Source organism: Penicillium atrosanguineum (genome assembly GCF_028827265.1).
Source record: "Penicillium atrosanguineum strain IBT 20685 chromosome Unknown utg000007l_segment0_segment0, whole genome shotgun sequence".
Taxonomy (NCBI): domain Eukaryota; kingdom Fungi; phylum Ascomycota; class Eurotiomycetes; order Eurotiales; family Aspergillaceae; genus Penicillium; species Penicillium atrosanguineum.
In genome coordinates, this window is record NW_026623139.1 from 2,525,489 (window position 1) to 2,550,911 (window position 25,423).

At 49.3% G+C, this 25,423-nt stretch overlaps 7 protein-coding genes across 7 annotated transcripts; 2 read left to right on the forward strand and 5 right to left on the reverse strand.

Moving 5' to 3' along the window:
- Positions 1-811: 811 nt before the first annotated feature.
- N7443_009146 (velvet factor family protein) lies at positions 812-1,615 on the forward strand (the record flags this gene model as incomplete). The annotated part of the gene is made up of 1 exon (XM_056889202.1): positions 812-1,615. The coding sequence occupies one exon, from the start codon at positions 812-814 to the stop codon at positions 1,613-1,615; it is 804 nt and encodes a 267-aa protein (XP_056738504.1).
- Positions 1,616-3,183: 1,568 nt separating this feature from the next.
- Positions 3,184-5,187, reverse strand: N7443_009147 (uncharacterized protein; the record flags this gene model as incomplete). Its single annotated transcript, XM_056889203.1, has 3 exons — positions 3,184-3,692; positions 3,749-3,991; positions 4,059-5,187. The coding sequence occupies 3 exons, from the start codon at positions 5,185-5,187 to the stop codon at positions 3,184-3,186; spliced, it is 1,881 nt and encodes a 626-aa protein (XP_056738505.1).
- A 2,069-nt stretch (positions 5,188-7,256) lies between these two features.
- N7443_009148 (uncharacterized protein) lies at positions 7,257-8,249 on the reverse strand (the record flags this gene model as incomplete). Its single annotated transcript, XM_056889204.1, has 3 exons — positions 7,257-7,292; positions 7,333-8,182; positions 8,242-8,249. The coding sequence occupies 3 exons, from the start codon at positions 8,247-8,249 to the stop codon at positions 7,257-7,259; spliced, it is 894 nt and encodes a 297-aa protein (XP_056738506.1).
- A 1,754-nt stretch (positions 8,250-10,003) lies between these two features.
- N7443_009149 (uncharacterized protein) lies at positions 10,004-11,979 on the reverse strand (the record flags this gene model as incomplete). Its single annotated transcript, XM_056889205.1, has 5 exons — positions 10,004-10,008; positions 10,057-10,428; positions 10,482-11,191; positions 11,247-11,559; positions 11,631-11,979. 5 exons carry the CDS (start codon positions 11,977-11,979, stop codon positions 10,004-10,006), a joined length of 1,749 nt encoding a protein of 582 aa, XP_056738507.1.
- A 516-nt stretch (positions 11,980-12,495) lies between these two features.
- Positions 12,496-14,561, reverse strand: N7443_009150 (alpha-keto acid decarboxylase family protein; the record flags this gene model as incomplete). The annotated part of the gene is made up of 5 exons (XM_056889206.1): positions 12,496-12,612; positions 12,677-12,887; positions 12,943-14,290; positions 14,338-14,418; positions 14,474-14,561. The coding sequence occupies 5 exons, from the start codon at positions 14,559-14,561 to the stop codon at positions 12,496-12,498; spliced, it is 1,845 nt and encodes a 614-aa protein (XP_056738508.1).
- A 784-nt stretch (positions 14,562-15,345) lies between these two features.
- N7443_009151 (uncharacterized protein) lies at positions 15,346-16,215 on the reverse strand (the record flags this gene model as incomplete). The annotated part of the gene is made up of 5 exons (XM_056889207.1): positions 15,346-15,875; positions 15,925-16,002; positions 16,050-16,068; positions 16,128-16,155; positions 16,202-16,215. The coding sequence occupies 5 exons, from the start codon at positions 16,213-16,215 to the stop codon at positions 15,346-15,348; spliced, it is 669 nt and encodes a 222-aa protein (XP_056738509.1).
- A 603-nt stretch (positions 16,216-16,818) lies between these two features.
- On the forward strand, positions 16,819-25,263 carry N7443_009152 (type I polyketide synthase; the record flags this gene model as incomplete). The annotated part of the gene is made up of 15 exons (XM_056889208.1): positions 16,819-17,469; positions 17,522-17,870; positions 17,922-18,006; positions 18,055-18,214; positions 18,263-18,784; positions 18,836-18,956; positions 19,010-19,169; positions 19,220-20,219; positions 20,275-21,585; positions 21,635-21,955; positions 21,997-22,067; positions 22,122-22,207; positions 22,246-24,020; positions 24,075-24,395; positions 24,448-25,263. Coding segments are annotated over 15 exons (7,749 nt in total), but the record flags the coding sequence as incomplete, so codon positions are not given.
- Positions 25,264-25,423: the final 160 nt, after the last annotated feature.

The following is a 25,423-nucleotide window of genomic DNA, read 5'->3' on the forward strand; positions in this document are numbered from 1 at the left end:
CGGCTTGAATATAAGCTCAAACGGCCGCACACCTGCTCCAGCCCCGCCTGTTCTCTCATAGATGTCGAGGACCCCGTCATCGCAATGTGGGAATCCCCCGCCCGACGCATCTTATATCGAACCGGTGTCTCACGCACGCCACCCCGCCCAAATGCCTGTGACATATGACCCGTATTATCGGCACGATCCCCGTCACTTTCTACCGCCAGATGTCAGTTATAACCACCCAGTGCCAACGGCACCAAATGGCCCACGGTTGCCGTCAATAGGGCATGTTCAAGAGAGAAATGCCGACCCGCGGCATATGCTGTCATCAGAGAACCTCTACATGAACCAGCCGCCGATGCTTCATACACTTCCGTTACGAATGCACCATTATGAACCTTCCGCTATTGATCCACAAGGGTATCATGGCGCTCCCTATAAAGAAAGATCGAGTCCTATGTTGAGTCAGGACCGCGAGTATAGTCATCAGATGCGGACATACGATCTGGAGTCCCAGTAAAGTCCCTTCTTTTTTGTTTTCCTTTTCGATTGAGCCATTCTCTGTGCCAAGTTCTCGTACTCGTGTGCAGTGTCGCCGATTTCAAGCAGTTCTTTCATGTTAAAAATGTGAAAACCTCTGCGCGAGTTCACCCCCTATGAGAATCTATACTGACAGGCAAGAGTATACAGCCATAGCAGCGGTTTAACGCCTATAGGAAGCCCAGTTTTCTCCGAAAATAGCTCTCGTGCCTTTGCAGAAGCTCCAGAAGCTCCTGCGCCTGTGCCAACTACCGCACAAGAACCAAAACGAACTCCAAACTACAGCATGCCCCATGGCTTCGATAAGCTCCTTCACCACGAACCTCAATCATCACCCTCACCACCACCCCGACGAAAATCTACCCAATCCCGTTACCACCTTCATATCCGTCAGCAGCCCCTCGCAGCACGAGCATGCGGCGCAGGCGACCGAGACCGCCGTCCAGTCGACCCACCCCCAATAGTGCAAATCCTTCTGTCAGACTTTGACTCCGAGTCTCAAGATGACCGTGATATGCTTCAAGACCCACGTTTTACAGTGGGCTGCTTATTATTCCCTGTACCAGATTCATCCAACCCGATCCAAGACGATCAAAACCCAGAAAGAGAAGGGGACGGGGTAGCCCGCGCAGACGACGACTTTTTCACCCCCCTTCTCTCAGGCAAAGCCTTCATGTCCCCCTTCTACGTTGACGCAGACCCGGATCCAAACTCCGCTCCTACACATCCCTCTTTCGAATACTCTCAAAGCCCCTCCGAACCTGCCGGACCCAGCAACCTTCGCAATGCATCAAAACTCCACCAACCCGCTACATTCTTCATCTTTGTTGATCTTTCGATTCGCACAGCGGGCACGTACCGACTTCAATTTAGACTAATGAATTGGGGTTCGGTGGAGGATACGGGTCAGTCGATGCCCATTCTTGCCGAAGCATGGTCGGATCCATTTCGTGTTTATCCGGCGAAGGATTTCCCAGGAATGCAGGATTCTTCGATATTGGCGGAGGGTTTAAAGGAGTTGGGGTTCGTGGAGTTGAAGACGAGGGGGAAGGGCAAGGGGAAGGGGAGGAAGAGGCATGGAATGGATTAATGAGCTCGGAAGGCCAAATTTCTGTTTCTTATCGAAAATTTCATTATGCAATCAATTCGGTATCTAAAGATTCATGTTTTGAAGTTGCGTTTGGTGTCTTGTGGCTCGGTTTGCTGGTTTTGGGATCGGTGGTATGTCGACTTTTTGGTGGGGGTAGATGGAGGAGGGCATTTCTTTGCCGCTCAAGTTATTTCGAAATCGGAAGTCTGATCGATATCATGATGAAAAGCGCACGGCGAGGTGAGATGGTAACTTTTCTATTCCTGTCCAAAACAGAACCTGCACTATGCATACGTATTTTTAATGAGGTCTAGTGACAACGGAAGATCAATACGTTGTCCTCACTTTTCAAATAAAGTTGACTGGATCGAGCTGCTCTCAGCTGTGGCATAGACACGGCCATTTCCAGGGTTCAGATGCCTTTATTCCGCTCAAAATCTCAATATCCCTCAACTACCACGCATTTTACTTAGCATAAGCCGCCAAATTCCTTTCAAGAGCACCATTAATTATTGCTCAGGACTAAACCATTATCTTCAGATACAGCAGAATAGTTCAAATGAATTGCAAGTCTACCGTAAACTTACCATTAGCGTGTTGTACGTTAGTCGGTGAAATTGACATGCATTGATCAAACCAATACTCCAGATGTCTACATATGATTTTTTTTTCCCACATCCTCAGGGCTAGTACATTTCATGCGTTGCAGAAAACGATATGACATGCATCTTTTGTATAATAAGGTCTGTTGGGTGTTCTGCAGATCGTATTTGCCAGATCGTGACTGCGAGGCCAGAATTTGTGGTCAGTATCATTCGCTAGGTCTTGGCTGACGGTTCTTGGAGCTTCGTGAAGACCTTGAGTAATTGACTTGGGAGTAGAGATTGAGCTAGAGAGAGTTTGCTCAAATTAGATTGACTTTGCAGAATGGAGATGTGGAGGCCAATTGAGACGGATTTCTTACCCGTCATGGCTGCTTACAGGTCTCCTGGAAGATTCAACCAAATGTGGTGATTAGTTGCCGGGAGACAGGTGGGACGAAATTGGGGAACATTTGGCGTGACCAAGAGAGATCAAATCGGGATCTTTGAAGGCATCTGGGTGTCATAACCGCATTATCATGTCGCGCGTGGTTACAAGGCTAGATATAGACCGAGTAAGCTAAAGTTACAGTACCTGGTCAAGTAAAAATAATAGTCTCGTTCAACTTTGCTAGACGAAAGTTGCGACGATCGAGGTCAATTGCATGCCGACGCGCTAGTGCAATGCACCTCTTTACGTAGTGAGCCGACTAGTGTATCAAAGCCATTAGTTACACAGCGCATTCGGATAATATTTTGTTTCAATTCCCGATAATACTAATTAAGACAAATAGGAGTATCCTCAGAGAATAATGGGCATTTACAACAAGTTTTGAAGGTATTAGCCTCGGAGGTGAGAGGTAAATTGCTTCTAGAACTAATCACCCCGAAAGGCAACCAGAACAAACAAAATTAAAGAAGAGCAGTATATTGAATCCACATGTTCTGTAGCGACAGAATCATGAGGGCGAGACCGAAGATCAACTTCTAGCCAGTATAGTAAGGGTTGGTGCAGGTCCAAGAAGTCAGAACGGATTGTGAGAAAGCCTCCTCAAGGGCCAGGATAGCAGCCCAGGTACCCATACCAGACGCTGCGAAACCGCAGCCAGTGAAGATTAGAATGGGAATACTGAGCTTCCAGCTCTTGCGGAAACCACGCACCCAGCGCTTGTATCCGCCGTCGAGGCGGGTGGTCTCACCAGTCGCGGGGTCAAAGCCTTCGCCGGGCAGCTTGGCAGCCTGTTGGATCTTGTATCCCAGGCACATGACTCCAGAGAGGGAGTATGTGAAGTTTAGACTGAAAAGACCACCAACAAAGTTTGTGAAAGCGCTGAACTGGGGAATGGACATGGAGATAACAAAGGCAATAATCCAATAGACGGGGCCGAGGGCCCACCAGAGATATTTGCCTTTCCTGGTTGTGATCGCGGGCAGATTGAATAGTTCCTGGCCGACCTCAAGGTAGACAGTCTTCATTCCGACATTGAAGTACAGGACTAGAATACTTGTGTTAGTCGATGGAAAATCGAGGAGCGGGAAAGTTAAAACTTACAGACGGCGAGCCAACCGGTGATCAGGGAGAGCACATTACCAACAACTTGGAGGTTGAGAGGCTTAACGGACTGGGTGATGGAAACATAGGCGTACTGTCCGTAGAAGGAATAGACAAAAGCACCGAAGAAGATATACACGCCGGTAATAAAAGCCTGAGCAACCAACATAGCCTTCCAGAAGTCCATAGGATGACGCATCTCGGACAAGAAAGCGACAAACATAATAGCTCCGGAGTAAGCATCTATATAGAATAATTAGTCACACTGTCTTGCGTATGCTTTCAATAGAGTGGAAAGGTGCCAACTTACAAACCATGCTGTTGATACCGTTGAATTTAGCGGCGAAAGGGTCAGCGTTGGACTGCTGGTATTCGGGGGGAGGAGCGTTGGCGAATGTCTTAACAGGCGCGGGGTTAGTAACCCAGTCCTTGTTGAGAATACCGGTCTGGACAGCGGCGGTAGGGTCAGGACCGTATTTGGCCGCGGCAGCGCAGACGATGATGAAGGAAACAATATTGATCCACACCGCGGAGTTGCAGAACCAGCCGAGGTGCTTCAAGGAACGCATGTAGCCGCTAGCAATACTAACGACGAGCGAAATGATACCGCAAACGATGAAGCAGAGATTGACGCTTCCAGCGAGCTGGGCAATGATACCGGTCTGACCAAGAAGGACAACAGCCACGGTCAAGAACATCTGCAGGGCTTGGGTGAAGTTGATGAAGTGCCGAATTTTAGGACCATAAAGGCGGAAGAAGGGGTCACCAAAACTCAGAACCGGGTAGCGAGAAGAATCAAGACCCAAGAAGACGTACCAGATCATCCATCCAGAGGCGCCAGCAGCGAGACCCATCAGGAGGAAGATACCAGCACCAAGGCCATAACCGTCGCTAGAGAAGACGTAGGGGGTTTGACCCCAACCCAGAATATCGGTGGTAATCAGATAGAAGATAGTTCCCCAACCGGCAGTTCGCAGGGCGCGTGCAGCCTGCCGCCACTCGGCGTCGAAGTCATGGGTGCCAGCGGGAGCAATAGGGCTAAGAGCGCCCTCCTCTGTATCGGGGGACTTCTTCTCTGACCATTGAATGCCCTGATCGCGGTCCTCCGATGCATGCGTGGCGTCACGAACTTTGGCGTCCTCATAGGCATTACTTGTGAAGTAGTTCTTGATGACTCCCATGAAGCCTTGGCCGCTAGTGAGAGACTTGTAGCGGGCGGATTCCTCTTGTTCCATTTCGCGCTCGACCTTAGCCCAGTAGGTGAACTCCTCGAAGGTCACAGTGGGATCGAGACGAGCCTCCAACCCCCACAGACGCTGGCGGACACCGGGGTGGGTGCCAGCGATGGACATTTTGCGGACATCATCCTCGTCGGCGCCCAATTCGCGCATCTGCTCAGTAGGAGCTGTCGCGACCGCGAGGCCGGGAAGCATAGACATTGTAGAGAGAAGAGACAATAGGTCTCACTGAAGATGAAGTGAAGAAGGAGGAGGGGGGGAAAGCAAGGTCCAGTGTCACTAGTAAAGTAGTGTATCACAGCCCGCAACCTTGAAACAACCTGGCAATCTGCCTCTCTGGGACAAGCAATTGGTTATATAGCTAGGCGCACAGCTGAGACTGCTACGGCGCAATGGCCATATTGGGACAGAAGGTGGAAGACGCTTGGTTCTAGCCGGATGTGGCAGCCTCAGGGGTCACAGAATGCACGAAGGGATAGCGCTAATGCTGTTACTTCGTACACTGGCCACGCGTGGCGAAGTGGCGTCCACACTTCAGTCTTCATTCAGATAAGCTCCATGCTTTGGATTGGGGTTCACTCGTTCATGGCAAATTCCTCCCGCGATAGTGCGACTCCTCGTATAATCCATGTCCGGATACCTGGCCGTGAATATCCGCAACGTGGATGAAAATAAGCACCATGCCAAGATACACCAAGTAACCCAAGGCTCTTGGTCCTCTCACGGGCTTCCTAAGATAGTTCACAATCCACTAAGGACTAAATGTAAGCTACCTGACCACGGGGCCGCCGTCCCCAGCCCCGGAAAGAACAGCCCTCAGGCGGACCCTTCAGAGGTGCCAAGGGCCCAAGGGTCTAAGGGTTCTATGGGGCCGGTGGAGAGAAGATAAGCCGGACCCTGGAACAAATCGAGAACAAGTTTTGGGTTATATCCAAGATAGCGGGAGACCATGCAAGCGAGACTATTGTCCCACCGGTCCCAATTGGACGGACTTTTGGTCACATCTATCACATTACATTGCCAATTGCTGTTGGATAAACACCCGAGGGTTCATCTCCAGGTGAGCTAACGTGATCATCAATCCCCGCGCGACCAAAGATAAATCGCCGTGGTCATGCGACACCTGGAATATTAGCCAAAACACAAGACGACCCACTGTTGGGGGCGATAGAGGCGATAAAGGACTCTGATCTCCTCGGTACGGGTCTGTGCACGTGGAAGGGACACGGAAAGGGCAAATGGGAGGGTCCGTTCGCGCCGGGGAACAGTCCAACCTGGTTTAGTCCGGAACCCCCAGAAACCCCCGACCAAGATTGGCCAAGAAGAGCCAAGTGGCGCCACAATGTCGCATTGAAGGCTTAGATCTAATCAAGCTTCGTGACTTGACTGGGTTGCTAATGATATCGGGTATCAAATAATTCCCGCTTGAGACAATGATAACCGCGGGCGGCGGGGCACCGTCGCAAACCCGACGGTCTAGTACGTTCCGTGCAGGGCGTGTGCACTATACCCCAGAAATCTGAACCTTCCCCAGCCGACACTGAGATAACTATTTCCACTTTTGCCCCACGTGGCAATACATGGTTCTCAGTCACAAACCCAATGGCTCGGCCAAGTTTCCCCTCCTTATGAACTATAGAGAATAGAGAAATATCCATGCTTTCGCTCGCGACGGACTCCGGTCTTACGAGTTTATCTCTGGGAAATTTGTCAGTGACCCAATACCAAGGGTCTCTAGGTGTTTCCCTATGTTGGCATCCGACAAGCAATTCCTGAGGGGAAAGGATCTTCACTTTCGGTTCTTCCGGCAATCTGCATTATATCTATGAACTACTAGATCATCTGCAGTTGAGCGGCAGATCGGCCAACTTTAGCTCCGGTTTTCATGTGTAAATTCAACAACAAATAGTACTTCAAGTTAGGTCGTCAATCGCGCTTATAACTTTGTAGGGCTCGTATCAACCAAACCTACATGTTCTGCACAAGTGCCTGCAAGTTTCTTGATCGAAAGCAAACAACTTTTCTATTCCGCTGCAACACTAGTCTTGAACAAAAGAGGCGGGAGATGTAGGAAAAGAAATGTTAGTATAATGAGTGAGGACAGAGAGAAGGGGTCCATGTGATTATCTACCCAATCCAGTCGGGGTCCTTTATGACGGACATGGTGTGGAAGATGCCTAACTACCTGAGGATGCAGGCTTCCACACACATATATACCTCTCGCTAGATGCCTCCCAGACTTTTACTATTCGTCTTCCTTGGTAGTGTGGTTACAGCTGCACCCAGAGCCGCAAATCATTTCCGGCCTGTCCGGAACATGTTTCTAGCGTGTACGACAGAGCGTACCTTAAAGTCTTTACACTGCACACACGTGCAGCCAGGGTACTTGAAATGCATGCGCTCCCAAGTATCTAGAAGGTAATGATGCGTGGCCTTTGGAAACTTTGCTTCCCCTCTCAACTCACGATCATAAATTGCGGCGGTGAAGTCCGCCATGGATGAATCCGCTGCTCTGACCCGAAAGTCTGGTCCATCCAGAGAATCAGAGTGTCTCGACTCGACGGAGGAGTGAAGCCTGAGCCTACCAATCTGGAGTCCAAGCATGCGGCAAATTTCTTTCTCTTCGGGCTTGAAATCCTTCCGATTTGGTACTTTCCGAAGTAGCGAATCTAGTTCGCTCTTGATTATCCGGCATCGGTGAAGGAAGCATAAGTCAATGATCAAAGACCCATCATCGGAGGTGGCATTTATTTCCCACTCGGAGACCTTCTCTGTTATCGTTCTTAGATCCTTCAGGGCAGCTTTAAATTGGGTAACGTTGGTGTCATTCTGCTTGAGGTTCATCAGGTTTCCAACAAGCTCCATTCTGGCTACGCCGAACACATTCGGCGATGATGACTTGGAAGGTGGCATTTTAGGAAGTGATGGACTAAATGTCGGTGGATTGGAAGACGGGGGGCCGGAACCTGACGACCTAGCAGTTGCATTTCTCTTGTAGTTTGAAAATGAAAGTTCAAACGGAGAAGGACAGGATGTTGATGGGCCGGAAGTCGACGACCTGGCAGCTGCAGCCCACCTAGAATGTTCAGTCTCGGCATAATCCGACCTGCTAGCCGCTGATGACCTGCCAGATGCCGACATGGCGGATTCTGACCAGATGGATGACAGTTTGGAGAAGGTTGAGCGGAAGGGCCAGCTAGACGATATTGAGCCAGCATATAAGTTATAGATGAGCTGAGAATTTCACAGTCCTACCGGAACATTGATGCTTCACTTTGTGTGTGGGAAGTTTACTCTTTGGAGGCAAGAATGTACCGAGTACTGTAGACTTACAATGATTGGCCAGACAAAAAATAAAGTTTGATATCTACCGGGAAAGGTGACCATTTTTATATTCATCAGCATTAACTCGCATCTAATTGAGGTGAGCCCAAATTCTTTCTTTGCATAAATCCCCTGAGACAGTCTCTATTTAAGGTTAACGACATCTGAGACCTTTGTTTGCTTTCTTCAATGAATTCTCACTTCCTTGCCCGGCACAAAGAGGTCTTTACATTTGATGATTCAATAACGTTATAGGCGTCTTTAGCGCCCTCACACATTGCAGCCTGAAAATGCATAGCTAGAAAGTATTGAGCTGCCCCACAATCATGGTTTCCCCTCGGCACTGAAAGGTGGAGCATCCTATACAATACCCCGCGGAGCCGAGGTGGCCTTGCGGGTCGGTTGTAAACCCCCTTCTGGACAACGCTTGTCGCTAGTTTTCATCCACTTTTACCATCTTATTGGCCGTAAGTTTACGGGTCCCTAGAACACCAGGGCCCACCGAGCCAGGAAGAGGAAAAGTCCAACGCTGCCGAGGATACCTGCCGGTGGGCCACAATGGAGTTTTCCAAACCTGACCTTCAACGCCCAAGGGAAAGCACTAACCATGATAGCTCGGCAGAAATCCGGGGCAGCAAGTGCAGAGCTAGCATATATGTGACTGTCGGCTAGGAAGTCGAAAACGGCCAATTTTATCCAAGCAATGGCCGGTATGATCCGGTTAACGCCGTATTTGACGCTCTAGCCGAAGAGGAACAGACCTACGGTGGCACCGGTAAAGTTCTAGGACCCCTCTGATTCTGCCGCCTTCTCTGCCAGACCAATCATACTTACCATCGACTATTCTCTAGTGCAACGACTATTTAGGTACCAAAATATACCAAAAGTATTGTCTAGTACACGGCAATTCTGTATTTATCTATCATTACTATGCGCTATCCCCAGCGCTGTGGCTGAGAACATCTTTGGTCCCTCTAAGAATAGTAGGCGGTATGTGCGGTATTAGGGGTCGGAGACTAGAGCGATGCCACTGTATTGAGAGGAAGATGCAACACAGCTGACTAGGGAATTTAAGCATATGGGCCGACCTGCGGAAATGTACTAACACGATTTTGTCCCTTTACAATGTCGATTTGAGTGATCGAAGGACACCAAAGTCACCGCCGGGAACGAATATATACAACTCAAGCAAGGATAGTGAGCTTGAACGAAGTTATCCCGATCGGGTCTTTGTGTCGCTACATCTTTGATACTGTCATGGGATGGAATGTGATGATCGTCTTCACCGTACGCTAATTAGGCTTCCACCCGCCACGTATTCTCAAAACTACAGGGCTATTTTGTGCTATCAATTGCTAATAATGGGGTTGAAGAGTGTCTTCCTAGAGGTTATGCATACGTCATTTGCATAGAACTGCTTGGGACCGGCGAGGACTTCCTGTAACAGCATTTTCATCCCGAGCTTTCTCCATTTGTTTCAGTATAATGAGAGTTCTATCTTAGGAACTCATATGGACTACATTTTACAAGTATTATTTGTCCTCGATCACCTGGGCACCTTGAGAAAGCTGTGTACATATGGAACAAACATGAAATACATATTTGCCCAGATTTAGTCCTATTACATCAACTTCTGATGTCACTTGGAGTAGAATGGAGAGGGAAAAGGTGAGTGTACATGGTTGATTTAGGATTACGCTAATATCGACAGATACAAAGCCACCGGAATCAAACACATTGACAAACCGAAAATCGAATATCCCAAGCGGACCGGGAGTTCCATAGCTCTGAAGGATGACCCAAAGAGAGCCTCATTAGCAATCTCTTCCATGAGATATTTCTGGTGCTTGCCACTAGCAGTCTTAGGAAAATCCGGGCAGGCCCCTCCCACGCCGACCCAAAAGACATGCTGAGGAGCCTTGTGCCAGCTCAATTCTGCGCGAACCCAGTCCCTCACTTCTTGATCTGGAGGCTGGCTTTGGTTCGTGGCCAGCTTCAAGAAAGAGCCAACCACCTGACCGTATTTCTGATCGGCAACTCCGACAACACTGGCCTCGCTGATTGCCGGGTGAAGTAGCAATCGCTCCTCGATCTCGAGCGGAAACATATTTTCGCCGCCTGACATTCTCTGTTAGATCAATACATAATACGGAACAAATAGGGTGACTTACCCCGGATAATGATGTCTTTAATCCGGCCACTGATGTGGCAGTAGCCATCGGCGTCAAGGTAGCACTGGTCTCCGGTACGCATCCATAATCTTCCGTCTGCATCCAGTCGCATTGCCTCCTTGGTCTTGGCTTCATTATTGTAGTACCCTTTCTGCAAACCATATCCGCTGGTACAAAGTTCGCCACTCACTCCACGCCGGACAATAGCGCCATTTTCATCAACAATCTTGGCAGAGGTATGCGGGAGGACTCTACCCAAACTGGCCATTGCCTTGTCCCTGGGGTCATCAAGCGAAGTCATAAAAGTCACAGGACTAGTCTCGGTCATTCCGTAAGCAATCAACATTCCTTTAACTCCAAACCTGTCTTCCAATCGATTTAAAAGCGTCTCCGACACAGGCGACCCAGCCGCGAGCCCAGTCCGAACCGTCGTGATCTCCAGCTTTCTGGCCTCGCAGACTTCTAGTTCCGCCACAAACATGGTCGGCACGCCGAGCAGGGCGGTGGCTTTCTCCCGGGAGACCGCATCAATGACCCGTTCAGCATCGAATGTGTCGGAGGGGAAGATGATCGCGCTGCCGTGGGTGAAGGCATTGAGGAACCCGAGCACCAGGCCAAATGTGTGGAACAATGGCGGCGGACAGCACACTACATCTTCCGGAGTCAGGCGCATGGCGTTTCCCACGAGACGTGCATTATTTATCAGGCCCCTTAAAATATTAGTATGATGTTCACGTAGGCAGCCCCGAATGCAGAGTTTCTTACCGATGTGAGAGCATAGAAAGTTTCGGCTCTCCGCTTGTCCCGGAAGTAAACTGGTAGCTGAGGCTGTCCAAAGGTCGCACTATTCGTTGTGCAGATTCCAAAAAGCCATTTTCATCTTCGTCCAGTGCCCCAGTAGCTAGGAATTCCCCATAGCCTTGAATTTGTACATACTGATTCTGTTGAGATACATCGAAACCGACGATTCCAGAAAGATCAGGCAAGGTATTTTCTGAGTATGAAGAAATGAGGTTCTGTATATGAGCCGACAAACTGCGCGGACCTATATTAGAGGCGATGAAAAGTAACTTGCACGCTGTGTTCAGGGTCAGTTTCAACAACATTTGATCACGTTTGACTTCCACATGTGGTGATGATTAGACTCACAGCTTCTCTGTAGGGCTCTCAAAACCTCCACCGGTGTATAAGCGTTGTTAATTGGTAGCACTGGACATCCGATCCTCCCTCCAGCCAAAAACACCTGAATATATTCATAGCGGTTCCCGGCCATGACCGCAACGCAGTCACCCAATCGCAAATCGGCGCGAACCATGGCATTGGCAAGGACCTTGCTGCTCTCCGCCAGGTCCGTAAAAGAGAGTCTCGTCTCCTGCCATGGCGTTATCACAGCGATGCGGTCGCCGAAGCTGTTAGCCTGATCCTCGATCAGGTCTCCCAGCCTCTTGGGCCAGAGAGCCGCCTCTTCTGACCCATGGACAATTGACAAATCTGCCATGAAACTGCCTGAAACAGCACAAAGAAAAGTAATCGAGATCTTAAAGGCACCCAGAGCGCAAAATTTGTTGATGTGGAGCAAGTGTGCAGTGAGTGTATGGGGAGACGGTCTGACTCGGTGTACCTGCTACAGGAACTATCCAATCTATCGGATCCTTTTGCATCCGACTAAGCTGAAAATCCTTGGTTGCGGATAGCTGCTTTTACAAGCACACGTAGCCTTGCTGACTGCAGCATTGCGTGGATAAGTGGCTTGGCTGAAGAACGGCTGCATTAGACCGCTAGATTGTCGTAGGGACGGGTATTACATATACTAGCAGAATTTCTGTAATACAAAAACAGGTATCTAATTTACTGGAGAGAAAAACGAGACATGCCCGACGATAAGCTAGTGAACTTCCAACTTCTGAAGACGGCTTCAATCGACTCTCCGAAACGCAAAATGCCGGCCGTTCTATGTTATCTGTCAATTATCTATGTATATCACTTGCCACCATTGGCCCCCATCCGTGAAACTTTATTCTTCGTTTCGACATTTAGCCACTTGAGATTGCGCTTCCGGCGTTACAAGCTGCTGAGTTAGTATCGTAAGATTAGACGGAGCATCATCCCGATCCATGTGTAGTTCAACAAACTATTAAGAAAGTTCTTAGTACTTGAGAGAATGGAGCCAAATGATAGGCTGGGAAATGTCTTACTCGAAGAACCTGGTCATTATTGAACGATGGGTCCTGCAGAAGAGCAGTAAGCTCGGCCTGGGTCCGAATCTGATGTGTCTGATACGATCCGCGATCTGCACCAAAGACCCCCAACAGTTTTCGGTATTGCCATTCCTGAATGTCATTGTAAGATTCATTCCAGCCATGGATAAGCCGCTCGACCGTGTATCCTTTGTTGCAGATAACGAAACTATGCAGATTAGTCCTTGCATGCGTCACATTGAAGTTTGTGAGAAACCACCCACATGATAGGCGTGAGCTTGTGTTTGATGATAGTGCTCATCTCCTGACAGGTGAACTGGAAGCTCCCGTCGCCGATGAAGAGGACGGTTCGTCGATCGGGTTGTTCTGAGTCCTGAACGGCCGCAGCAGCTCCCTGGCAAGCACCCAAGGAATACCCGATGCTAGCCCACACATACTGGCTGATGAAGTTGACACCACGGGGAAACTTTGTAGACCATATTCCGAAGTTGGAGGTACCCGTCTCGGCTATAATTGTGTCTCCGGGGCATAGCCAGTCACTCATCTTGGGCCATAACCAGTCATGGCTTATACTGTTGGTTTCCTCGCTGTAGCTCAGCGTATGCGACATCCGCACGCCCTTTCTCAATACGTCTCCAGGGGCAGGCTCCTGACTCATGATCGCAGCTGACGTGAATGGCATACGCCCATTTCCCGTTTCCGGGGCGATCTTTGACATGGGCAAAGCTAAATCTTGGCGTCTTTTTATCGAAATGGAAGTGGCTGAACGGCGGATGATAGCTTGTAGAAGACTCGCACTTTTCAAATCTGGGTACGCTTTGCCCTGTACGTGAGTAATTTCATCCCGAACTTCAATCATTTTCGATGGATCAAAGCTCCATGACACTGATGCGACGTTCAAATCAGAGTGAATGTTGCCAATGGATATGATCAGATCAGAAGACCGGACCTTCTGCATCACAAGTGGATCAGAGCAGTCTCCAAAGTAAAGCCCTTTGAAGTTGTGATCTTGCTCGTCGATGATGCCACGTCCAGATGCGGATAGAAATAAAGGTAGTCCCAGCATTTCAGCGAGCAATTTCACCTCCCTTCTCTTTGTAAAGCGCACATTATAGCCCCCAACTAGAAATATGGGGTTCTTTGCCATCCGCACAGCTTCGAGAAAAGCGTCCGCTGCGTGGGCTTCAAGTGCCTGATCGTTTCTGGGGGCAGATAGGTCGAGCGGTCGTGTAAGATTCTCAGCCAGGACAGGAACATGAACCATGTCGGTGGGAAGAATGATTGACACCGGTCTGCTGGTGTTCCAGCAGTGAGCGATAACATCGTCAATCAGCCCAGGGGCTTGCTTCGCGCAATCTATCTGTACGCTTTTGGCTGTCACTCTGTCCGACATTCTCGCCAATTCTGTGAAATTCCCATCGCCCAGTGAATGATGCAGTAATTTCTTCTGTCGTTGTGATACTAGACTGGGCTGTCCCACAATGTGCACAATCGGGACGTACTCGGCGTATGCTCCCGCAATGGCGTTGGAGGCTGATAGCTCCCCCACTCCTGCGACTGTCATCAGGGCAGAAATCCCATGGATGCGAGCGTATCCGTCGGCCGCATACCCTGCAACGCGTCAGTTGTTTCTTGTTGGGGATAGACAGGAGACTTACCAGCGTTGAGCTCGTTGCAATTACCAATCCAGCGCAATCCAGCTTTGGCTACGTAGTCAAGCGACACCAAATTGTAGTCTCCTATATTGGTATTAGGCCTTTTTTTCTGAGGTCAGAATGAGAGGGCAACCCGAACCTGGTACACCATGGACAGATCGAACACCAATCTCTTTGATGCGGGCAAAGAGGTATTGAGACACCGAGACAGTAATTCGTGATTGCATGACCGAAGTATGGCTTTGGAGTTCCCCTGAACTTCTTCAAGTCCTTGGTCTTGGTACTTTGCACATGTTCTATTGTTATAAAAATCCTAGCTGGCATGGTATGTGAAGCACGGTAACGTGTATTACATCCCGTCTTTGATACCGGCTGATAATGGACGAGATTCAGCCTGCGAAAAGGCTACTACAGCCCAGCTCAAGAACAACTGGAAGCATCAGCTAGCCGGCCAGAACCAATCGAGCTCAGTGGAGCAATAGGATGGGAAGCAAGGAGAATCTGAGCGACGAGTCACATAAACTGGGTTTTATTCACCGCTTACGTTGTCCACACCTTACGTAGAAGCGCCAGGAATACTAATTCTAGATGTCCTAAAGTGTTTGTCAGAGATACGAGACCCACTGAGACCCAATTATCTAGCGTGCCGAGCCGTCGGGTTTCCTAAGCGTGCCGATTAAAACCGTGGAAATGTTATCGGCATCAGATCCACTAGATTGGTTCGCTTGATCTGCACTAGGGTTTCTCGGAGACTCCGGTTCGGCATTTTGCTTGCCACATTTCTTGTGGCGCCTGCCAGCGCACTGTTGGGAACGAAAGTTCCTCTGTTGCGTCGTTAAAAATCTCAATAAACTCTCAAGGTCGCGTTCGGACCCATCATTGTGCAGTGAGCTTCCAAATTTGAAGCAAAAACATACGGAGAACAGCGTGTCTTCAGCTCTCGACTAGTGGTAAAAAAAAAGCAATAGGGGATAATTAAACGACTTGGTAAATGTATGCTTGCGTCTATGATCATTCTGCAGGCACTGCTTGCGCGATCGCCCGATTGATCGCCCTGGCCATCAAGATTACCGTATCGGACTTTGCCGGAATCTCATGCCCTCGCTCATGTACAAAGACTGACCGTTTATCGGCCACACAGGAAGTACTGATCGCTTGCGCCATTGCATGGTCTTTGTCCGCCGAACCCCAGATATGCGCGGTAGGCAGGTCTAAAAGCCCTTCAAAGTCTTTAGGATCCATGAAAGCAAGCCGATCTTCCGCGAGCGCTTTGCCATCGTACACTCTCCAGGGATTCGAAAAGAAGACCCCGACTTTGAATGGTAAATGCTGCAGACTGCCGCTTTTAGCCTCGCGCTGCTTGTAGATCATCCAGCCAAGAGTGGTGCTGGCACCCTGACTGAAAGCCATGATGCCATCGTAAGGACCCTCAGTTGCGATGTATCGCTCGATGTTCTCCATCGCTGCAACGCAAGATGAGGCCGAATTTGGATCGCAAATAGCATACGTTTGCTCCTCGCCCATCGCAAGCTGATCCAGGTCTGTCATGATGTCAGTCCGCTCCACGCAAGCCTCGTCGTTCTTGCCTACCGTGGTCTATCTCCCAGGGGACAGGCCCGTCGACAAAGTCGTAACTGTGGCCTTCACCAAGCTCATACCGCAAAGCAGCTGGATTCTTTAGCTAAATTCAAGTTTCAAATGCTTAAGATTCTCACCAGTTTGCTGTTTGAAGATCTGGAGAGTGAACCCACGCGATTAGTCAAGCATCTCCCATGATACCGGGGCAAACTCACACGAGCATTGCTCCCCATTCCGTGCAAACTGGACACTATCAGCAAGTGCAATCTGAATGTGAAATGCAACATACCACAAGAAACGCATGTCGACAAACCAATCTGGCGAATAAACAGCAGATCAAAAATCAGAAGATGGTAAACCAGTGTTGTTCAAGACCACAATGGTAACAGGTTTAGATATGCGCTGTGTAATGCTTTCGCTGAACTCAAAGGGCCTGCGGCTGAAGTAGGAAGTAGAGGTGAGACTTGGACAGCAAATGATACTCCAACAAGTCCAACTGCCCAAATCGCTGTCCTGTGAGATCATGTGTAACACGCGAATGCAAGGTGTCGAAGTTTGTAGCCAATATAAGGCTTCAAGTACATTAGATAGTGCTGTACATCGCAAGCGAACTATTATGCACATAGGATCCATTGCTCCACTTCCCAATTATCTAGAACTGACCGCTGAGAGAACACGGCGCACGTACAGCAAATCTTACCGACGGTGGTTTCGTATCAGTAACTTACGTTAGGTGTAAACAATTACCAGCTGTATTCAGCCGAGACCTGGGTGCCCAGTCCGTTTCATGCAAGAAGCGACCTATCTAGACCAAAGGCAACAGGTGGCTTTATAATTCTGAGCAGCCAAAATAAACGAAGAAACCTTTCAATTCCTGTATAATCCTCAATCTTTCCTCTTGGATAGTGCCAATCTGAGAGTCCAGCCCACCCAACAGCCACCACCACCATGATAGAATCAATCGAGAAATCGCCCAAACCACTAGCCATTGTCGGGCTATCATTCCGGTTTCCTCAAGATGCAGTCACCACGGAAGCCTTTTGGGAGATGATAATGGCGCGCCGCTGCGCCATGACAGAGTTCCTCCAGGACCGATTAAACATCGACGCCCACTACCGTCCAGAGATGGACCGGTTGGACAGCCTCTCAATACGTGGCGGGCACTTCTTAACAGACGACCTGAGTCGCTTCGATGCTCCTTTCTTCTCTATCACCGCTGCTGAGGCCGAGGCCATGGAGCCTCCCCAGCGGCTGCTGCTCGAGGCGGCTTTTCATGCGCTGGAAAATGCCGGAATCCCGATGCAGCGCATCGCGAAATCTAAAACCGCGGTATTCACAGGATCTTCGGGGCATGACTGGGTGATGATGAAAGCGAAAGATCCTTTGAACATGCACAAATACGATATCACCGGGTCAACGTCGAACATGCTGGCAAACCGTGTCAGTTGGTTCTTTAACCTGACGGGTCCTAGCGCGACTGTCGACACGGCTTGCTCGAGCAGTTTGACGGCTGTTGATCTCACTTGTCAGTCTATTTGGAGCGGCCAGTCTTCCATGGTAAGTGGGATTTTGCAGAAATTAGTTTGAATTTGATGCTGAGCGGCGACAGGGACTTGCGATGGGTGTCAACCTTCTTTTAGCCGCGGAAACAACATTGATGATGGATAATCTAGGTCTTCTATCCAAAGAAAACCGTTGTTTTAGTTTTGACGGATGTGGAAACGGTTATTCTCGCGGTGAAGGTGTAGGTGTTCTAGTGATCAAGACACTGGAAGATGCAGTGCGGGATGGAGACACTATCCGCGCCGTCATCAGGGCATCTGCATCCAATCAGGATGGAAAGACCCCGGGAATCACACAACCTAGCTCTGAGATGCAGGCATCGCTGATCCGGGAAACTTATCGCCAAGCGGGTCTCGACGTGGCAATGACGCGGTATTTTGAAGCGCACGGAACCGGTAAGAATTTGTTGATTCCACCAACGCGGGATTAGAGATTAACATATAAAGGAACCGCTATCGGAGACCCTATTGAGACCAAGGCCATTGGTTCCGTTTTCCGCTCATGTCGTTCGCCGGCCGAGCCGTTATATATGTACGTGCGCTGATTTCTTCAATGGTTACAAGCTGACGTGTCTCATAGAGGATCCATCAAGTCAAACGTCGGGCATCTGGAAGGGGGCAGTGGCATGGCTGGAATGATGAAAGTCATACTCGCTTTGGAAAAGGGTGTCATTCCGCCGAACAGTGAAAATTTACAGAATCTGAATCCTAGGGTTGACGATGAATTCTGGAACCTTAAGGTAAGTAGAGCTGTGTGTTGTCTTAAGATATGGACCTGACCGTCCCAGTTCCCCCAAGAGGCTCTTTCATGGCCCACAGATGGACTAAGAAGAGCCTCCATTAGCTCTTTTGGATATGGAGGCTCCAACACGCACCTTGTTCTGGATGATGCGTATCATTCCCTTCGTCTCAATCAATTGGAAGGGAATCACAACACAATCCTGTCGCTTTCTTCAAGCTCCTGCAATGGAGATTCTGCTTCAAATTCCACACATCACCCAGTCACAAATGGTATCAATGGATTGGCCGAACGTGACGCACCTAAACTTCTTGTCTGGTCTGCAGCAGATGAAGCAGGCATCCCTCGCGTCCAGAATATCTGGAGGTCATTATTCTCGACAGAGTCCATCGAAGACAAGAAAGCATTCTTACAAAATTTAGCTTATACTCTGGGCACAAGAAGGACGCACCTACCATGGAGAACTTTTGCCATCGCGCGGCCGTCAGACGATTTGGGAACACTGGGAGACCGATTCGGCCCAACGTGTCAGTCCCGTGAATCACCTAATCTTGCCATGATCTTTTCCGGTGTAAGTGCATTTCCTCCTTGGCCCTGTGTCCTCTTACTAAATGGGTGATAGCAAGGAGCCCAATGGTACGCCATGGGACTTCAGCTTCTCCATATGTACCCAGTATTCCTCCAGTCCATCGAAGAAGCCGGAGTATACCTCCAGACTTTGGGATGCGAATGGAGCCCTGTGGGTACGTAATCTAGATCCAGGATGTAAGATGAAAGCTGTACTGATGTGCTGCAGATGAGTTCCAAAAATCCGAAACTGAGTCAAATGTCAATCGAACCGAGTACAGCCAGATTTTATGCACGATTCTGCAGATTGCTTTGGTGGATCTCCTGCGTTCTTTCAACATCATCCCCAAAGCAGTGCTGGGTCATTCTTCTGGTGAGGTTGCAGCTGCGTAAGTCAAACTCATTTTCCACTGGGGAATCTTCTTGACGGTTTTTTTAGATACTGCTCCGGTGCGATATCCAGACGCTCAGCCTGGAAAGTATCTTATTACCGGGGTAACATGAGCAGTCGCCTGGAAAGATGCGCCGAGATGAAAGGTTCGATGCTTGCAGTTGCGCTTTCCGAGAATGAGGTTATGCCCTATATCGAAGCGGCGAGTGCCAAGTTTGAGGTCCCTCGACTTACCGTTGGGTGCATCAACAGCCCTAAGAGCGTGACGATCTCTGGCGAAGGGGTTCAGCTCGATGCGCTGAAGGCTCACCTTGACAGGGACAAGATTTTTGCTCGCAGACTCAAGGTCAATCTGGCCTACCATTCTGCTCAGATGAAGGAAATTGCGTCTGAGTACTTAGCAGCCCTGGGTGATTTGGAAGGAAGTTGCTTGGCACCCGGTACACGGCCACAGATGGTTTCTTCAATCACCGGCGATTGGATCAGTCCAGACGAGCCTTGTCAAGCGTCTCACTGGGTACGCAATATGATCTCCCCTGTGCGGTTCTCTAAGGGTCTGGCAACTCTCTGCTCTGCATCTTTGGATCCTCAAAATGCGTTGGATGGCAGCCATCGCAGGAAAATCAAGATCGATCACATCCTGGAGCTCGGGCCACATTCCGTACTGCAGGGTGCTTGTATGGATATCTTGAAGGAAATGAACAAAGGCTCGTCTGTCAAGTACTTATCTCTGTTGGTGCGGAATATGTCCGCTGTTGATACTGCCTTCTCTGTCTTCGGTGATCTGCATTCCGCTGGATATCCGATCGAACTTTCATTGCTGAATAAGAGTGATCAGACCTGCAAGGCCCTGCCAGACTTGCCAGAATATCCCTTCAACCATGAAAAGTCATACTGGCATGAGAGCAGGATAAGCAGGAATCACCGCCTGCGAGAGTTTGCTCGGAATGATCTTTTGGGGCTTTCCGATCCAAACCAGAATTCGTTAGAAGGTCGGTGGAGGAACATCATTCGCGTGTCCGAAATGCCATGGGTCCAGGACCACAAGGTGAGCAGCTTTTGTTGAACAATACCCATGGAAGGGATCACTAATTAGCCAATAGATCAATGGAACGATCCTCTACCCGGGTGCTGGAATGCTTGTTATGGCCATCGAGGCATCTAAGCAGATGGCAGATAAGAGAAGACCAATCTCTGGTTTCAATGTGCAGGATGTGACATTCCGTGCGGCGATTCGCATCCCATCGAGTGCACAGGGTATTGAGACCAGCTTCCATCTACGCCCGGCCAAGAATATGGAGTCCAAACGCTCAGGGTGGTTCGATTTTAAGGTCTGCACCCTGGAAAACGAGACATGGACCGAGAATTGTACAGGCTCTATCCAAATTATGTATGGTGACAAGGAGGAGGAGTTGGACGAAGCAGTGGCAGTGGAACTCCAGGAGTCTCAACTTAAAGCCCATGCGGCTGCCTTGAAAGCTTGCAGCTCTAAAATGAGTGGCGAGAAGATGTACGATACGTTGTCAAAATCCGGATATGGCTATGGCACAGCGTTTCAACTAGTGTCAGAGTTGTCCCTCAGTGAGGTTGGTTCAGACGTGACGGCCGTTGTCCGGAACTTCTCGTCTTCCTTGGGAGATACAATCCACCCAACTACCTTGGATTGTGTTTTCCAAACATCTATTTGGGGAGCAGTTCCCTCAGACACAGATGATATTCCCACTGCTGTGCCTACTCACATCGACAGTTTGTGGGTGGATAGCCAAGCGACACTCTCTCAGAGTCTCAATACATGCAGCTCATGTGCGGAAGTGTCGCAATTCCTCGGCCCTGCTACCAGCATTGTGGCACTCGATGACAGTCTACAGAAAACACTGGTTTCTGTCCGAGGCCTTCGCATGAATATCGTCAGCACAACAGATATGATCGCTAGTGCTGGGGAGTCTGTGGATAGTCTCTGTCATCAGATTAAGTGGAAGCCAGATCTGAATCTACTGAGTGAGGTTGAAGTCACCCAGCTGTGCAAGATAGAATCTACCAGTGATGCTGAGCACAATAGTCTTTGCAATGACTTGGACTTCCTCATCGCAGCGCGACTCACGGAAACCCTCGCTCACATGTCAGAGAGCGGAATACAAGCTTCCCAAACGCATCTGAAGAAGTACCATAACTGGCTGATCAATCGTCAGAAGCTGCTTGAAGATGGCCGGCTGACAATCGCTGTTGATGGATGGAAGGACCGCCTAGCTGATCCTATTTATATTCAAAAAGTCGAGTATCGTGTTCAAGGAACCAAACAAGGTTACCTGTATGCCTTTGTGGCCCAGAATCTGACTAAGCTTATATCCGGTGAACTGGACCCTTCAAAGTACTTGAAGACCGGAGAGATGTTAACTGAAGCCTATCATGAGGTTGTGAGTCGTACCTCTCCCATGTCGCTGTGTTTCTCTTCTAACAAACTAGGTCAATCAATCCAACGGTCTCCGTGGATTGGTCAAATACCTCGATCTTTTCTCTCATCGCCATCCTAAGATGACGGTACTGGAGATCGGTGGTGGTTCTGGTTCAGTGACCGAGCTTCTCGTAGAAGCTTTGGGAAATGACAAAAAGGACTCACGTTTCGGGAGACTGGATTACACCGATGCATCGCCAGACAACGTTGCGAAAGCCCAGACAAAATTCGCTGGAGAGGATAGGATTAGCTTCAAAGTTTTGGATATCAGCAAGGATCCTGAAACTCAAGGCCTTGAATGTGGCGTATACGATTTGGTCGTGGCATCGATGGTATGTCCTCTTCTCGCTTTGATTATGTCACTTCCTTACAGTTCCGACAGATCACCCGTGAAACTTCCACTCTCAAAGTGACACTGCAAAATGCACGAAAGCTTTTGAAGTCGTAAGTCATCAACAACACCCACGCCGATTTTCCTCTAATTGACTGACCTGTTAGCGATGGTAAACTCGTTTTGTACGACGGGGCTACCCCAAATGGTCGCTCAACTTTCGTATTCGGCTTATTGGAGCAATGGTGGCAAGGTGAGCCAATGCCTTGATCTTTACTGTCGATATGAGAGATACTAAAGGTGCAGACTCGGATTCACATTGCCTATCAGGGCGCTCTGTTGATGAGAGTCAATGGGATGAGCTCTTGAGACACACCGGATACTCTGGTGTTGATATCATGCTACCAGACTCCAGCAACACCATTTCGGAGTGCAGCCTGATGATCTCTACTGCCATTGAGGATGAGAAAAACTCTTCATTTTCTACAATTGAGATTGTTTACGACCCGAGCGAGGCCGATCAGATTATTCAGGCAAGTTCAATCGCCAAACAATGCGAGTTCCTTGAATGTCCCCCTGTGCATGCGATCTCTGTCAAGGAGGCGCTCGAAGGCCAAGGAAGCGAGGAAACCCTGCGTGTTTTCATTGTCGAGCTCCAACGTCCGTTGTTGACCGATATCCAAAAAGAGTTATTCGAACAAATACAATCCCTTCTCTCCTCGACGTTGCGCGGGCTGTGGATCACCCAGGGAGGAGGGATCCTGCCAACTAAGCCACACTTTCGCCTAGCTGAGGGATTACTTCGCGTCTTGATGGAAGAAGATGGACGGCGCAAGCTGCACATTCTTTCCCTTGAGTCTGTGGAAGGCTTGACCGAAGACCCACAGCGAATTGGAAAGTTGATTCAATTCCTAATTTCAGGAGCAGCCAAAGACGCGGACACGGAATACCTGGAGCAGGGCGGTATTCTTCACATTTCACGAGTTGTCACTCCCAGCCAGCTCAATGAGGTCATGTCACAAAAAGCCAGCAAGCAACAGCAAAAAGTCCAGAACTTTGACTGTCAAATCCCTCTACAACTAGATGCCACCTCCCCAGGCCTGATCAGTGGATTCAACTTCATAGAGGATTTCCCTGCACACAAGCCGCTGAAAGTGAATGAGATTGAAGTCAAGGTCAAGTGCGCAGGAGTCAACTTCCGCGATGTCTTGATTGCAGTTGGGCAATTGAAAGCGAGCCACACCGGATCCGAATGTTCAGGTGTCGTCAGTCGAATAGGTAGCGCTGTCTCAAGATTCCAAGTTGGAGACTCAGTTGCTGCACTCGGAGATGGCTGCTTCGCGACTTCAATCCGCGTGCAAGAAAATGGACCTGTTGTGAAGATTCCTACCGGCATCTCTTTCGAAGAGGCAGCAGCCTTACCAGTGAACTACGCCACTGCATATGTAGCGCTGCACAATGTCGCACGCATTCAACCCAAAGAGTCGGTCTTGATTCACTCGGGAACAGGTGGCACCGGTCAAGCAGCAATTCAGATTGCGAAAAACGTCGGTGCAACCGTTTTCGCGACTGTCGGCTCTCAAAGCAAGAAGCAGTTCCTCATGGATACCTATCAAATTCCCGAATCGCACATCTTCTCGAGTCGGACGACTTTGTTCGCGGATGCTATCAAGCATCGCACAGGCAACAAAGGTGTTGATGTCGTTCTGAACTCGTTGGCCGGAGAGAGTTTGCTTGCATCCTGGGAGTGTATGGCGCCTTACGGCAGATTCCTTGAAATTGGCAAGAGGGACATACTGTCAAACCAGGGTCTTCCTATGGCACAGTTCCTTCGAAATGTGACATATAGTGGTGTTGATCTCGCCGCCATGTCAGTCGAGCGGCCTGAAGTGTGTGCCGCTGCTCTAGAGAAGGTCTTCGCGTTGGTGCAGGAAGGGAAGCTGCACCCGTCTCAGCCCATCCATCAGCATGGGGTGGGTGAGATAGAGAAAGCTTTCCGGATTTTGCAAGGTGGGCAACATGTGGGTAAAATGGTACTGGAAATGCGTCCAAATGACCAAGTGACGGTAAGCGTCTTTCGCTAAATCTACTGTCGTGCCCCAGAGCTAACTCATATGCAGACGGTGTTGAATACTAAAACCACCTACTGCTTGGACCCCAATTCCACATTTGTCGTTTGTGGAGGATTGGGTGGACTGGGAAGCAATATCGTAAATTGGCTAGCGGATCGGGGTGCCCGTCATCTCCTGCTTCTGTCACGTTCAGGAGGTCAGGGAGAGAAGAGCCGTGTTCTGATCAATTCTCTGAAGGAAAGAGGTGTAGAAGTGGTAGCTCCAGCATGTGATGTGTCGGATGAAACGCTAATTCAGAATGTCCTCCGGGAGTGTACATCTCAAATGCCTCCCATCAAAGGATGCATCCAAGCGGCCATGGTGTTGAGGGTAAGCCTTTACTGACGTATGATGTTTTCTTATGCACTTCTGACTGTTATAGGACGCGCTCTTTGAGAATATTTCTCACCAGTCATGGCATGAGTCGATCTCGCCTAAAGTTCAAGGCTCCTGGAACCTCCATCAACACCTTCCGCGCGAAATGGACTTTTTCATTATGCTTTCGTCTATCTCTGGCCTTGTTGGAACAACTGGACAAGCTAACTATGCCGCTGGAAACACCTTCCAAGATGCCTTGGCTCGTTATCGGGTGGGACTGGGCGAGAAAGCGACCGCTCTCGATCTAGGCGTGTTCGACTTTGCCGGCGCTGTTGCGGAGGATGCCCAACTGCGTGAGATTTTGATTGCTAATGTGGGCCTGGAACCGGTGACCAAATCTCAACTCCATGCCCTGTTGGACTATTACTGTGATCCTCAGGCTACTCTTCAAAGCACCTCGGATTGCCAGGTCACGGTGGGTCTATCTCCAAGCGCAACACAGGCATCGTGGCTAAAGAAGCCGATGTTCCGGCACCTGACGGCCCACGAATCAGGCAGTGGCAGCCATGGTGCCTCCAGCTCAGTCAGTACTTCCCTTCAACAGGCCGAGTCTCTGGCTAGCGCTACTGCGCTGGCTACAGAAGCTATTGCGCATAAGCTCTCTCAAGCTCTGTCGATCGCCGTTGGGGACATCGATTCCAACAAGCCATTGCATCAGTATGGAGTAGATTCACTTGTTGCAGTGGAGCTGCGGAGCTGGTTTGCCAAGGAATTGCAATCTGAAATGGCAGTATTTGACATTTTGGGAGGTGCAACCTTGACCTCGGTTGCTCAGCTGGCCACGAGCAAGAGCAAGCTGTACAAGGACTCTTGGTCTTAGTTTATCATGTGGTATTTAGAGCTGCAACTTCGGATTTGAACTCGGTATTCTATTTGACAATCTATGTCTTTCCGCGGTTTCATACTCTCCTTATAATGACATAAGTTTAGACACTAATCAAGATGAGGATGTTTCCGTCGGGTCGTCGGATCGAATCAAT